Below are 14,060 nucleotides of genomic sequence, written 5' to 3' on the forward strand. Positions count from 1 at the left end.
TGATATAAGGCCTAAGTAATACTTCTGTGGACTATTTCTTCGGTTTTCCTGAAAACCATTCTTTGAAATTCAGCAGCAAACATAACTGCAGGACACTCTGGAGTAACCGAATACGAGTTCCTCTCATCCTTACCCCACCTCCGTTATTATCTGATAACAGGTGATATTTGGTTTCTTTCAGAGATTCTAATCCCCTCCATGACAAAGCACTAATGACCTCAAAGCTGAGGAAAATATATAGTAAAGCTCAGGCTATCTAAGATCAATCAACCGAAAGTATAGGCCGACCAAGAGTGAAAAAATTAAAGTGTGCCAGACCATTATCACATTCTGCCCCTTTTTGGCCAATAGACAACCAGCAAAACAAGATAGCTAAAAACATTTAAAAAAGCATTTCAAGCAAGCCTTTTTACATTGCTCACAGTGATGGCCATCTTACCCCCTCTGTCCACAAGATCTAAGCAGCACAGAGCAAGACCAGTCTTCTTGCTCCTCTCACTGCTAGTCCTCCATAGAGCTCACGAATGCCAGCCATATTCCTGTGGCCTTGCATCCTCCAAGCAGGAGGTGACTCCTGCAGTGTCTTCAGGGGAAGGTCAACTGGATACAAGCCCCACCATTACCTTGCCAGACCACCAGATAATTTCTGGTAGAATCTCAGCATCAACAACATTCTCGGCCTTCACTCTAGCTCTGCAGCGACAAAAGACAGATACAAAACGGGTATTCATTGTAGCTGGTGCCCCGCCCTAGCTAAGCAGGAGACGCCTATACAATAGGAATTCTGCCTGAGAGGTAGAGGGAAACAAACCAGATGTACTGGTGGTGGCTGAGACAGTTAATTAGGGCTAGCTTTTCTATAATTCATTTTTTAATGTTATGTGTTGCCTAAAAGGCGGTATTCTGGCTGAAGGAGGTGGACACACCTCAGACGTAATGAAAGAAATCTGAAAGGGGATAATAAGTAATGTCCATTTCCAGGATGGGATATGGTGTCCAGTGTATTACTATAATAGTGTTGTGTAACCATTTTAGTTATAAGCTTCATGAACGTTATGTTAGCATACTAGGCCTGCCGCTGTGCACTTTCACCTAGATATGTTTTATTCAGCTCTGCTTTATTATTCTTACAGTAGTGACTTTCACGGTCTTGTTTTATTTTCTTCTATCTGACTGTTTTTGCCTAGGCCAGTACTCTGTTCTCACACAAGACATTCTTACTCACTCTGTGCTTCTTCCAAGGCTATAGAAAGATAGGATGCCAGTGAACGTGGTATATGTTTAGTCTCTGACATTCATAGAAAACACACATCCTTACGTAGGGTCATTTTCTCAGAACATCAGCCGTTTCATTATAACAACACTTTCCTGTCCTTTAAAAGTTAGAGGGAGATTCCAGCCAGAGAACCACAACTGTATGCTGATTGCCAAATGCTTCGCTACAGAACTAATGCAGAATTCAGGCCTTTGCTCAGGTATGGGAGATGATGTCTTCCCTGGGGAACCTGAAGGGCAGATCTAGAGCTTAACATGCTGTGCTCTATCAGACTAGGTAGGAATTAGTCTATTGACTCTAGTGACAATGTGGTAGTGTTATTTTTATGCTTAACTCTCTTTGTCACAATTCTAATACAGTTATGTTGTGTCATCCTCGTTATTGCAGCTCATGCTTTGCTAAATAAGATGCAGTCACATCATTAAATACTTACGGATGTGACCTGAGTGACCACGGCTTCCCTGAGAAACCATTTATGTCATGCGCTCATCTTCCCAATCATCCTTGCCTTTGGGTAGAGGTGAGGCGCTGCTAGTTAGCCGGAGCCAAATCCAAATTGGAGTGACAGGTATCACCTGCAGTGGGCCGGACTCAGTCTCCCACACTGCTGGCGATTCTGCCATTCGAAACCCAGTAGTCTCATTAGAATAATGAGAGCATACGCGACATGGCGCAGCCAACGTTTGGTCAGGCTCTAATTTTCGGGTCCTCCTGAGTATCTCTGTCTCATTACATACAATGACACCTCGGTAATATATACGGAGATGTCCGTGGTATTGAGGATTTCCTCCTCAGCTATGTAGGATATCCTATCTGATGCTGGAGGTTGTTCGAGCTTGAACTATCAAAGGAGAATCCCTATATGGTGTGCCTTCTCTGGACAACTGTAACATTTACTATAGCAAATCCACAGCAGGTGGCAGATGCCGTTAATATGAGACAACCCCTGACTACGCATTTACTGGTAAACGGCCTAACGGCCAGGGTGGTCCAGTCACTTTTGTTGTAGAAGCAGATGCAGTTTATAGAATAGAACTCTTCTATTCTTGGGTCACATTTCTAGCAGTAGATGGGAACACAAATACATTTCATCACTACACACTTGTAAATGCACCTGGACAATACAGGGCTTATACATATTTAGAAATACCTCTATCATATAAAGAACATAATAAATGATTTGATGGCGCCCTACCCCACACAATATTACCAGTTAGGTTAGGTCCTCTAAGTAATGATGGTCCTACCTGGCCTTTATTGGCCACCTATACACCTCACCCTGCAGTAGCGAACTTAGCAGTAGCTGAAGTCTGTCGTTTATATACTGAACTGATGGCAATATATAGACGATTAGTCCAGTTTGTAATGCAAACATTGAATACAAACCCAGTGCGTGCTGCTCCAGCGCAACCACATGCAGTGACGCCAAGTATTAATCCTGTAACTTTATATTCGATCATGGGTAAAGTACCCGCCAAACAAGAGGAAACTCCGTTTTGGCTAGCTCAAAAAATAAATGCACGGGGGCAGTATTTCCCCATATGGGATCTCAGGATAAACATAGAATTTTAATGATGTGCTTGCCATTTGGGATTGTCCTCACAGTGGATAACTGTAATACATGGGGCACAGTGTTTGCTGCGCTCTACACTACCGCACACGGTACTCTGACACTTGCCAACTTGCCGGAAGTATTGAAACAAATTCAAGATGAATACGGGGCTGTCCCGGCCCTAGATTTGGGGATGCAATTAATGGGCAATTTTGCCAAGGTATCCTCAATCATTTTAAATAACCTCAAATCAGTGCTCATGCGGCTTTGTGGTGTTCCTCAACAGGATCAAGAACGTGAGCTGCCAAAGATTAGCGCAGAGAACTATTCTAGTATTGGTCGACATTGTCTAGGGGCCAGACCAACTAAACCACAGTTTCAGGGTAAATCTAATAAAGATTTTTCCAAGCAAGCACCTGAGGGTAACAAGAAATGCTGGGATAAAAAAGAAACAAACTCCTAAAAAGAGAGGGGAGAATCTCCGAGTACGGAGACCCCACAGATAGATATAATCTCAGAAATAGAGATAATATAAAAACGCCTGCTAGATATCAATATACTGATTTGTGCCAATCTCATTCCTTTCAGGAGTCATCGGAAAAATGCAATGAGAGAGGTGGGCGATCACAGCGAAGAACAGAGTACGTGAACCCGAGACAGGAATCACAACGCTCATTGGAGGTTTCTGTTAAAAAGGAAAAGAAACCTCCCCAACAAAAACCCCAATTCAAAAAGAAAAATTGGCAGCGGTCGCAGTTCGACATGCCACTCAAGAAGAGGGTCCTCTTGAAGAACAGGAAGTGGACATTAGTGCTGCTAAACAACGCGGAAGAGGTCACAATAGTTCGCCAGAGTCTTCTAGAGCATCTGGAGGTGAAAGCAACTGATGACTTTCTACAGGTAGAGACTGCGGACATGCGTGTCTTCACGCCTGATAGAGTGTATAAAGTAACCCTGCAGTTAGAAGGAGACATTGAACACACAATAGACACTATTTTGGGGGATTGCATAGTAAATATATATAATGTTTTATTGGCCAAAGAAGATTGGCCACCAGAATTTGTCCATTCCTGCCCATATGGGGAAGATGTCATTAAACCTTCTTTCTCGCCCCTTGTTCCGGAGGAACTTGCAGAATCCTGCACCATTGATTGGGCATTGGCGCAGGCACCTGCGTTATATCGCAACCACGTAGGATGGGACAAGGATTCCCCCTACCATGTAATTCCTATTAAAAAACAACCCCAACCACAACCTCAGTATCCAATAAAACATGATGCTAAAGCACATGTGAGAGAAATACTCACACAACTAGAGTACCAGGGCGTAATTGAACCCTGTGTCTCCCCAGTGAATAATCTTTTATTCCCAGTAGCTAAACCAGACCATTCATACAGAATAGTCTTAGACTACAGACATTTAAACAGTCATGAACGCACATATGCTCTATAAAACTCACGTAGCACAGCACTGATGAACGATATAGTTCGAAAAAAATATAAAACAAAGTTGGATATTTCCCATGGTTTCTTCTGCCAGAATATAGCTCCTGAGAGTAGAGACTTAACAAGTTTCAGCGCACTAGGTTCTCAGAAACAATTCTTTTGTTTACCTCAGGGGTACAAGAACAGCCCAGGACTGTTTGCAGCTTGTGTGACTGCAATCTTGCACGACATTGATCCTGAAGCATTGTCCTATGAAGATGATATCTATCTTACTGATGTTGATACAACATCTAAGATGGGTAGCCTGCATTGTTGTGGGATTTGGTTACAAATTCAATTTAAAAAAAACAAAAATAGCCTTCCTCAGTGTCCTGTTTCTGGGATATGAGCTATAGAGTGAAGGAGAGAGCCTAGTGCCACAATTCTTAGAAAAATGCGCACAATTACATTCTCCAAATACAATGAAAAAAATACAATCTCTATTGGGTTTGCTAAATTTTGGCAGAACATACATTCCAGATTATGCTTCAGGCATAAAACCTTTATGTGACTTAATACGTCCTGATTTTTCAAGTAAATTTTGGACAATCGAACACACATGCATTCTCAGAGACCTGCACATCTACACAGCAGGGACAACAAAACACACTTGGTCATCAGAGTAATTGCTGGTGCCATCGGTTTTACCTATGTGACATTTAATGAGGGTGAGACAGTCCTGATTGCATACATATCACACTTGTACTCAGCATCAGAACAACGCTTTGTTCCCACTGAGAAAATTCTCAAAGACCTCTAGCCCAGGGCAAACGCATAATTGTTGTTTCCCCAATTCCAGCCCTAGAGGCTGTCACAAAAGCTAGCGTTCCAAAAGCTAACGCATTACATTAACGTTGGATACAGTGGGCCACGTCTTTGACAGCCACTGATGTAGACTACATTTTTTACCCAAATTTAGAAACTAAAGAAATTATGCAGTATAAACTAGAATACCCGGTTCCAGCAAATACATTGCCTATTGAACAATATCATAGAGTCATGTACACTGATGGCTCTGCACAACCTGTGATTGGCACAAAGCACCAATATTCTGCTGCTTGCGCAGTCGTAGGCGGTTTTATGGAGGACAATAAATTTCATCCCCTACATACATTTACACAAATCTTAGGGGATTGCACAGTGCAACTGGCAGAGCTAAAAGCTCTGTTGATGGCACTGGAACATACGGATCCTGCACAGTCGACGCTGATTGTTTGTGATTCATACTATTGTGCCCAGTCCTTCAATGAATACTTCCATTACTGGCGCCAGAATGGGTTCAGAGATTCTAAAGGCAACACCATTAAACACAGACTTCTGTGGGGGAAAGTAGGGGATCTGAGGGGAAACACTACCAAATGTCCATGTTGTATATACACTTGGACACCAGCGCATTGGAATACACGTGGCTGGAAATACACTGGCTGATGAAGCTGCAAAGCCAGCAGGAGCTACGGCTGCTGTCGCTGCAGTAACACATTTAAGTATGAAACCAAATGCAGACATATGGGCTGCTGTGAAAGCTATGGCTGATAGTACGCCCTATCCCAAAACATTTCCTGCTAAATATTCCTACCGAATGGGAGGCTGCCTGAATGCTGAGGTTACGATACCAGGTGTAGGTGTGCGAGATATTCCCAACAAAGACATAAGACCAGAGTTGATTAAAGCAATGCATGAAGGAGTGGCATCTGCCCATGCTGGTGTGGCGGCTACAATATCTATCTTATAAGCTTGCTTCCGGTGGCCAGGCCTCTACAAGGAGACCAGGCAGTATGTCCTTTGTTGTGACATCTGCCATCAAATGAAAGTTTCCACTGCTAAGCACCCACCGAGGACACCCCTCCTAATTTCCTACAAACCGTTACAATGTGTGCACTTGGACCATTACGGTCCCCTAAGTCTGGATAGTGCATACAAATACATCCTAGTCGCTGTTGACTCCTGCTACAGATTTCTATGGGTGTGGCCACAATGCTCGGCTGATGCTCGGACTGTTATTAAAGATTTGCGAGTCTTTATCGGTACATATGCAGTTGCGTCTTACCATTCTGACCAGGGCCCTGCTTTTGCCTCAAGGGCTTTCAGGGAAGCCATGGCTTCGTTGGGGTCCAACTCCAGTACTCATCTCCATTTCACCCCAAGGAAAATAGTGTTGTGGATCGATTAAACCATGATTTAAAGCAATCATTAACAGATGGAGTCTTAGGTACGGGTCGTAGTTGGCTTAATCACCTATATGGGGTCCAGAGAGTACTTAACACTCTGCCTAGAAGGTCCCTGGGGGTCATACTTCCTATGAGTGCCTGTTTGGTACTCAAATGTACGTTCCAGATCTTGATGGTCCTGTCGTGGAGGCGGCAGAAACACCTTTTGACATAAATGAACGTGTCACTGTCTTACAGGAATTACAACAGTTCTGTGATGACAACTTTTCTGCCAGAGCTGCCTCCACAAGAATGAAGGATGTACCTGTAACGCCTACTGGCTGGATTCCTAGAGTGGGGGATCTAGTACATGAAAAGGTTGCTGTGAAAAAGGAATTTGGTCCTTCTTATCGTGCACCAGTCCCAGACTTGGGAATACACGGTACCAGAACTGTCATTCTACCACCGTTGGCAGGTGCCAAAGAAAATCGATTTGTCTCCATCAACAATGTCAAACTACACCATGTGGCCGATCCTGCACAGCTGACCAAAAGTAACAGCCAATAGTTCCCGAATCCCTCTCACTACTGGCCAAGATGTTCCTCTTCAAGTTGCGAGCAGCAACATTGATACCTCTGCGAGCTTGGGGAGGGTGGAAAATGATGATGCATTAGTTTCACTAACAACAAATAATACAGAAATAATTGATCGATTTGATACTACTTCAACACAGACGGATGGTGCTATTTACTTGGTCCCACCACGGGAAACACCGACTCCACCAATGAACACGGCTCCAGTTTTTGCACGAACTGCTTCTGGTTATTTTGCCGACATCCATGATGACGTCTCGGACTCATTCGCCTCTTAGACTCCAGAACTGTCAAAAACATGTAAGGTGATAAACTGGCTTAAAGTAACTTATTTCGTTCTTCCATGGAACTATCTGTGGCTTTCTTTGACTGTATTAGCTTTCCTGCTTTGGATTGGGTTTGTCATCACCTTCTTTTTATTAATACATGGTCGTTTGCTTCCTGAAAGATCAACAGTTGAACAAGTGGATGAGGTTCTGAAACCACACTATTCTTCGCACAAGGTCCGTAGAGACTTGTCCTTTGTAGTTTATCCCAAACAATCCTGATAGGATTGTTTGGGCTAAAGTAATATTTGATATATTCGGCCCTCCTGAGGTCATTCAAATACCATATGTGTTCAAACTTTCAATTAATGATATAATAGTACCAGGCATTGTTTCTGATGATTCTATGATGACTGAACTACAGTATTTGAAAACCAAGATCTTTATCAATCTAACAAGAATTACGGTGATATGTTTTGCTATAATTATTATGGACACCATTGCATCCACAGAGCAAGCAGCCCAAAGACTGTTTTTAATTTTACAAAATGGGAACATTGTCCAACTCCCCCACAAAGGAGTTCTAAAACGTATGCTGAAAAGTTTACATATTTTCCTGGGGATGATGTTACGAATGCTGAGTCATATTATTTCAAATTGCCACCTACAGAAAACATACGCTTATTGGTGACAAAAACAAAATTTATATATTTGGATTCCTTTGTTTCCTGGTTGATTTTAGAAGGCTATGAGTATTGTTTGAAGTCAAGTGACTTAAAAAGTGTTTGGGGAATTAGACATTGACAAATAAGGGGGAAGGAAGCTTTGTTCAGAGCATGCTAAATATCGATTCAAATGATATTTTTAAATGAAACTGTGCAACAAACGAGTTGCTTAGGCTTAGCAAAGTTTAAGGAATTAAACACGCCCAGTATACATGCCCCTGCAAAATTTTATAAATGGCAAAAATATATAAATGCAACTGAAGATCAGCTCGATGAATGGGTCCAGAATGGTACATTTAATGTTTCACTGACACATCCTAGCGGGTCGTTATTGTGGCCAATAGATACCAATGGGTCTCACAACCGTTTTATTAACTCATCAGGGGGTTTTAGAAGAAGTAGGCCGGACCCTCGCTATATATCGTCCGAACATGCGGGTATAGCAACAACATACAGTGTAGGGAAATTATGCCAGCAATGGTTAAAGACTTCCTCACTAGATGCGGTTAGAGAACAACTCAGTCTCCTGTCTAAAACACTGACTTACAGGATTTCCTGTTAGGCCCCAGAAAACAACGTAGAAAACGCTTTGTATATGAAATGTACAATGAAATTTGGAAGCTTTCCCAACAAAAAGCTGCTGCCCGGTTAAGGCAAATAGACCAGGAAAATTTAAAAAAGGCATTAGCTGTTGTAGATAATGGGATTAATACCCTGTCCGACCGGATATACACTTTAAACAACATTGTTTCTTCTGCAATAGACATTATACAAACTGATATGTCTACATTACATCATGGACAGAGTCAACTGAGGTCTATTATGCAATTAGGTTGGACACTTCAAACATTGAAGGCGGGTCGCGTTCCCTGGCAACATGTCAGTGCAAGGGTAATATTTTCTTCCTTTAATTTAATGTGACAACAACAACTAAAGGCTAAGAAAGAAGCGACTTATGTAATGTTAAACATCTAGAAGTTAGAAAAGTTGCTTTTACTGTGGCTGAAATACCATCTGCTGAATGGTTAATACACGGGGTTATTAATCTGCCTATTTCCACATTACAATTCACCTCTTGTTTAAAACACATTCCGGTAGGCAGATATGAAAGGCTGGATGATAGTTACATTATTGAGGTGTGGGACCTTCCCTTCTCATACAAATGTCTCAGTGGCATGAAAGAAGTCTTTCTTAGCGGTAGCGAATGCGAGACTTTAGTCAGCCATTCGATGGTTTGTAAACAGCTGTCCTTGCATGGGGCGTGTAACGCGTCTGCAACAAACTTGGCTTGTTATCTGAAGGGAGTTCCAGTCCCCTTGATTAGACCTACGTTCCAGGTGCTTTCAAACGGCAGCTATGTCCTCCTCAATGGTGAAGACTGTTGTCCGGAATAGTTTATGTTGTTTCGGTCTCTAAGATTGTTACATGCTGCGGGAACATACTTTTTCCTCCTATTAAAGTGAAAGAGGTAGCTGAAATTAGGCCTCACATTGCTACTTCTAATGTGAATTTTGACAAGTTGAGCAGACTCAAGGCTTTGTTGTTTCCAAAACATGTGGCTCCTACTTCTGCACGCGAAACCTACGCACTTCAGGTGGCAAGGTCGTCAGCAGAGATACAGTCCCTTTTAAGTACCAACTTTCCGAGACACTTTGGTGAACTTGTGGGACTGATATTTAACGCGTCCAGTACTACTGGAATCACACATTTCTTTAAGGCTGTTGGTTCTGGTTTCATTCACACCTTCTCCTCCATATTTGGTTTGATACAATCAGCCATCCACTCAATATTCTCCAGTATTTTTGGGGGATTTCCAATAACTTTGGCTATAATAGCTGGGGTATTGCTGTTCCTATTTTTTATGCGCAATGGCTGTCCCGCCGTGACAAGGAGGAATGAAAGCGCTTCCATCAGTGCAGCTGTGTCGTGAACGCATGATGCAGTACTTTGGAGCAACACTCCTGGAGCAATTGGAGTGTGACTGGTCTCTGTCATTCAGACCGGTTTTACATTGTGTGCAGCCCGTGTTTCGGTGCCTCTGGTGCGCTTTTGAACATGCACTGGAAGTTTGTCTTTCTACACAGCGCTTGCTTTCGTTCAACGCTGATCTGTTGTTATTCTCGCTGAGGGTTCATTACTGTACATGCGCGTTGAGGGTGCGTTTGCTATGGGAAGCTACTTATGAGTTGCCCTTCCTGGAGGATATGGCTCTTAACTCATCAATGACACACCACGGAATGCCGCTTTGGCTGAGGCTCAGGCTATGGAAAAACGAATGCTCCTTGGTCCTTCTTGGCGATACCTTTCTAACCCTAACACGTGTTGAAGTGGAAGACTTCCTGTCCACTATTGTCCCGGAATCGATTGGGAATTATAAAAAATAACTTTGACTCTCAAAATTCGGTCTTTTTATGCCACATGTTAACAGTTTTAAATTGTCCTTTTATATGCTCATGTGTCCTTTTAACTTGTCATTATTGACATTTTTACATTTATCTTAAAGTAAGTTTTAGTAGCTTTTATATATATTTAGACATTGAACCACCTTCAACCAACAAGGGAAGGGTGTTGTGTAGCCATTTTAATTATATGCTTCATGCACGTTATTTTAGCATACTAGGCCTGCCGCTGTGCACTTTCACCTAGATATGTTTTATTCAGCTCTGCTTTATTATTTTTACAGTAGTGACTTTCACAATCTTGTTTCATTTTCTTCTATCTGACTGTTTTTGCTTAGGCCAGCACTCTGTTCTCAAACAAGAAATTCTTGCTCACTCTGTGCTTCTTCCAAGGCTATAGAAAGATAGGTTGCCGGTGAACGTGGTATAAGTTTAGTCTCTGACATTCATAGAAAACACTCATCCTTATGTAGGGACATTTTCTCAGAACATCAGCATTCTACATTTTCAGTTCTCAAAGCTCTGGTGGTGATGTCATTAGAGTGAAAATTCTGGCCCATTGAAACTGGCGTCCTTGGAGGGCACAGCCCATGTTAGGACTATGCAGTCCTCTGAATTGTAACAGATCTGCACCATATTATTGCTGTAGTGTACTTTGTGGTTTAAACCATACACCACACACTCCAAAATCTACAAACTATCGACAATCTTTTGTTAATTATCTAGACATGACTCATCCAGAACTAGAAACAATATACTAGATGAGATGTTGTCCATGAAGTTCACAGAAATATCACAACCTCACAATGTTCAGTGAATTCTCCCTATACACCCTAACTTATTCCCAAGTTTCACATTTATCAGAGACTTTGTGATCTGCCAAGATGAGAACTACAAGATCCCTCATGTTTGGTGGATAGTAAAATCCCTCCCATCCTGCCCTGTAAACCCTCCCACCCCATACTATTCATATACCTTGCACCTCATTCTGTATGTGTACACTGCCTAAAACTTTTCAAACTTATTTTTCTTTCAGGTCGTGGGTAGGGCTCTCTGTGAATCACACAACAAAATAAGCCAGGAAGGATTCGACAAGTTTGTAAGAGGGGGTAACAAGTGATCACAATAGAACATGTCCTAATTTAGTGATACACACAATGGACTTCTGTGCACGCCAAGCTCTGCTTCACAGTACAGGACTCCTTGAGAGTGTGGGAACTCATTGACTTTATAAATGGACTGTTTGCTGACAACACTGTAGTTAGTTCAATAGGCTCTTCGCGGGTACATTTCAAAGCTTGGTATGTGCTAGCGGTAAGAGCATGGCTGCTGAGCATACTGGAGGATATCATCACCATGTAGATCTCCCATGATGTGGTTGACAGTTGTTCAGATGATTGGCATGTGCAGTCTAATACCTCATGAAGTACCATGCCTCCACTCGGGGACTGCGACCTGTTCATAACATTGTGCATCTCTATAGTGCAAGCTCCATCACAGGGACTCTTGGGGTTTGCAAATGTGTCAGAATCATTATAAAAGTCTTATTCTGGACTTTCGGCTATCTGCTAGAGGTTAGGAGAGCAAAACGTTTATCTTGGCCTCTTCACGATGAGTTAACTTTCAGTTGAAGAAAGTACAGGTAGACACCATTACCAACTCCATGTATGATTCTCCACTTCTAGGTAGCACAGTGCCCCGAAAGGCTTCATCTAATGTACACACATACTAAAACCTGCCTCAGGGCTTTTCTAGAAGGCTGATCTATGGTCAGAGACTCAGGGTGCATTGTCTCCACACCATGTACCATCACAGGGGTTGCCTGCAAATATTCCAACTGTCCACAGATGCATCTGAGATGTCTTATGCTAGACGTCTTCTTTAAGGATCCTGCAGTGTCTTCCTCTGTATTATCTGCACAACAGACCACATTGCAAAGTCTCACTCTGGGGTTAAACACACCCAGATATACCAGCTGAGACATTACATACCACTTCATCTTGGGTGTCTTCAAGTGTGCTCACTATCAATGTCCCACACCAAACTCCACCCCAGTGGGTCTGGTCAGAGGCTCCTGAATGCACAATATCCCTCAGTTCCATGGGTCTGCTCTGTGCTGCTGATTGTAGCTCTGTAATTTCACCTGGTCTCGGATTTGATTGGCCAAGATCTGGGAGAGCAGAATTCCAACCAGCTGTAAAGAAAGTACAAGAATAGGTTAGTTGGACATCAACAAGTGCCTCGCTCAACATTTACACGAAACGAACTCTCAGTGCATAATGAGAAATTTCCTCTGGCCGAACAGATCCAGTATGTTTTTCTGACCAAGGAGTACTCAAAGGATGAAAGTGATAATTGTTTCGACCAGTGGGAACACCCTAGGAGTAATCAGGTTTATAATTCAAACAGTTCAGCTAGTCACAGGCAACAACAACTCCAATGAGACTGAGTCAGCAGCAAGCCAGATGAAGCTAAACCAGTTTACTTAACATGGAACTGAATCACTATACTGAACATCGATATCACAGCCCCATGTAAATTCTATAGTTTTTGTGCACATAATCTTGAATCAAAGTGCTATTTGTATTTGTCCAAATTTATTGATGTTATGAAGGAAGTTTTTACACATAGGTTTTAATCGGTTAGGTGTAAGAATGGTTCCGGAAGCCATTACAATGTCTATGCAGGGTTCAGATTAAAAAATCTAGGATTAGCAACACAAGAACTACAAAAAGTTGAAAAACAGTTCCACGCTCACTCTAGCTTACTGTGTTACAGTAGCCGATATGTTAGCCGGGGACAACAGAATTTAATTTGCACAAAGTTCGCTAGTTGCACAAAGTAGAACTAGATAAACTACAGGAACATGCCTTACTGCTCTTTAAGGCAACAAAGTTCTGGCCAGAGATGGTCGCTGAGAGCCTAAACAGTTTACTTAAGCACATGGCTCTTAAGTAGTAAATATCTATGCCCTTTTTAAATTATTTTTAAATTTTGAGTATGAAAAGCTATTTTTAGGTTTTAACATTTTTATACCTATGTTATCATGAAAGTACAACCAATCGGGAAAAGGGTTTTGGTCCTGGCTGAATTGCATAAGAATCTCACATGCAATCCATGTACAAAACAGATCTAACATGCACAAATTAAAACTTGGGGCCAGAAGACGTATAAGCATGTTTGGTTTATAAATTAATTAGTAACGAAGGTAAAGTAAGAGGGTTGATATTTCTGGGAGCACTTTGCTTTGAATAAAGATTAAGGGGGTCATTCTGACCCTGGCGGTAAAATCCGTCAGGGCCAACGACCGCGGGAGCACCGCCAACAGGCTGGCGGTGCTCCCTTGGGCATTCTGACCGCGGCGGTACAGCCGCAGTCAGAAACGGAAAACCGGCGGTGTACCGCCGGTTTTTCGCTGCCCTGGGGAATCCTCCATGGCGGCGCAGCTTGCTGCGCCGCCATGGGGATTCCGACCCCCATACCGCCATCCTGTTCCTGGCGGTTTTGGCCGCCAGGAACAGGATGGCGGTATGGGGTGTTGTGGGGCCCCTGGGGGCCCCTGCAGTGCCCATGCCTGTGGCCTGTGGCATGGGCACTGCAGGGGCCCCCGTAACAGGG

At 42.7% G+C, this 14,060-nt stretch overlaps 1 protein-coding gene across 1 annotated transcript in view; it reads right to left on the bottom strand.

The window, feature by feature from the left end:
- Nucleotides 1-8,318: 8,318 nt before the first annotated feature.
- The window catches only part of TSPAN33 (tetraspanin 33), a 173,371-nt gene continuing 167,629 nt past the window's right edge, over nt 8,319-14,060 (bottom strand). Inside the window, exon 9 of the mRNA XM_069229354.1 lies at nt 8,319-12,636. Within this exon, the coding sequence (XP_069085455.1) occupies nt 12,535-12,636 (102 nt within the window). The 3' untranslated portion in view covers nt 8,319-12,534. The remainder of the gene's footprint in view (nt 12,637-14,060) is intronic.

The sequence above is a fragment of the Pleurodeles waltl genome, chromosome 4_1, assembly GCF_031143425.1.
Source record: "Pleurodeles waltl isolate 20211129_DDA chromosome 4_1, aPleWal1.hap1.20221129, whole genome shotgun sequence".
Lineage (NCBI taxonomy): Eukaryota > Metazoa > Chordata > Amphibia > Caudata > Salamandridae > Pleurodeles > Pleurodeles waltl.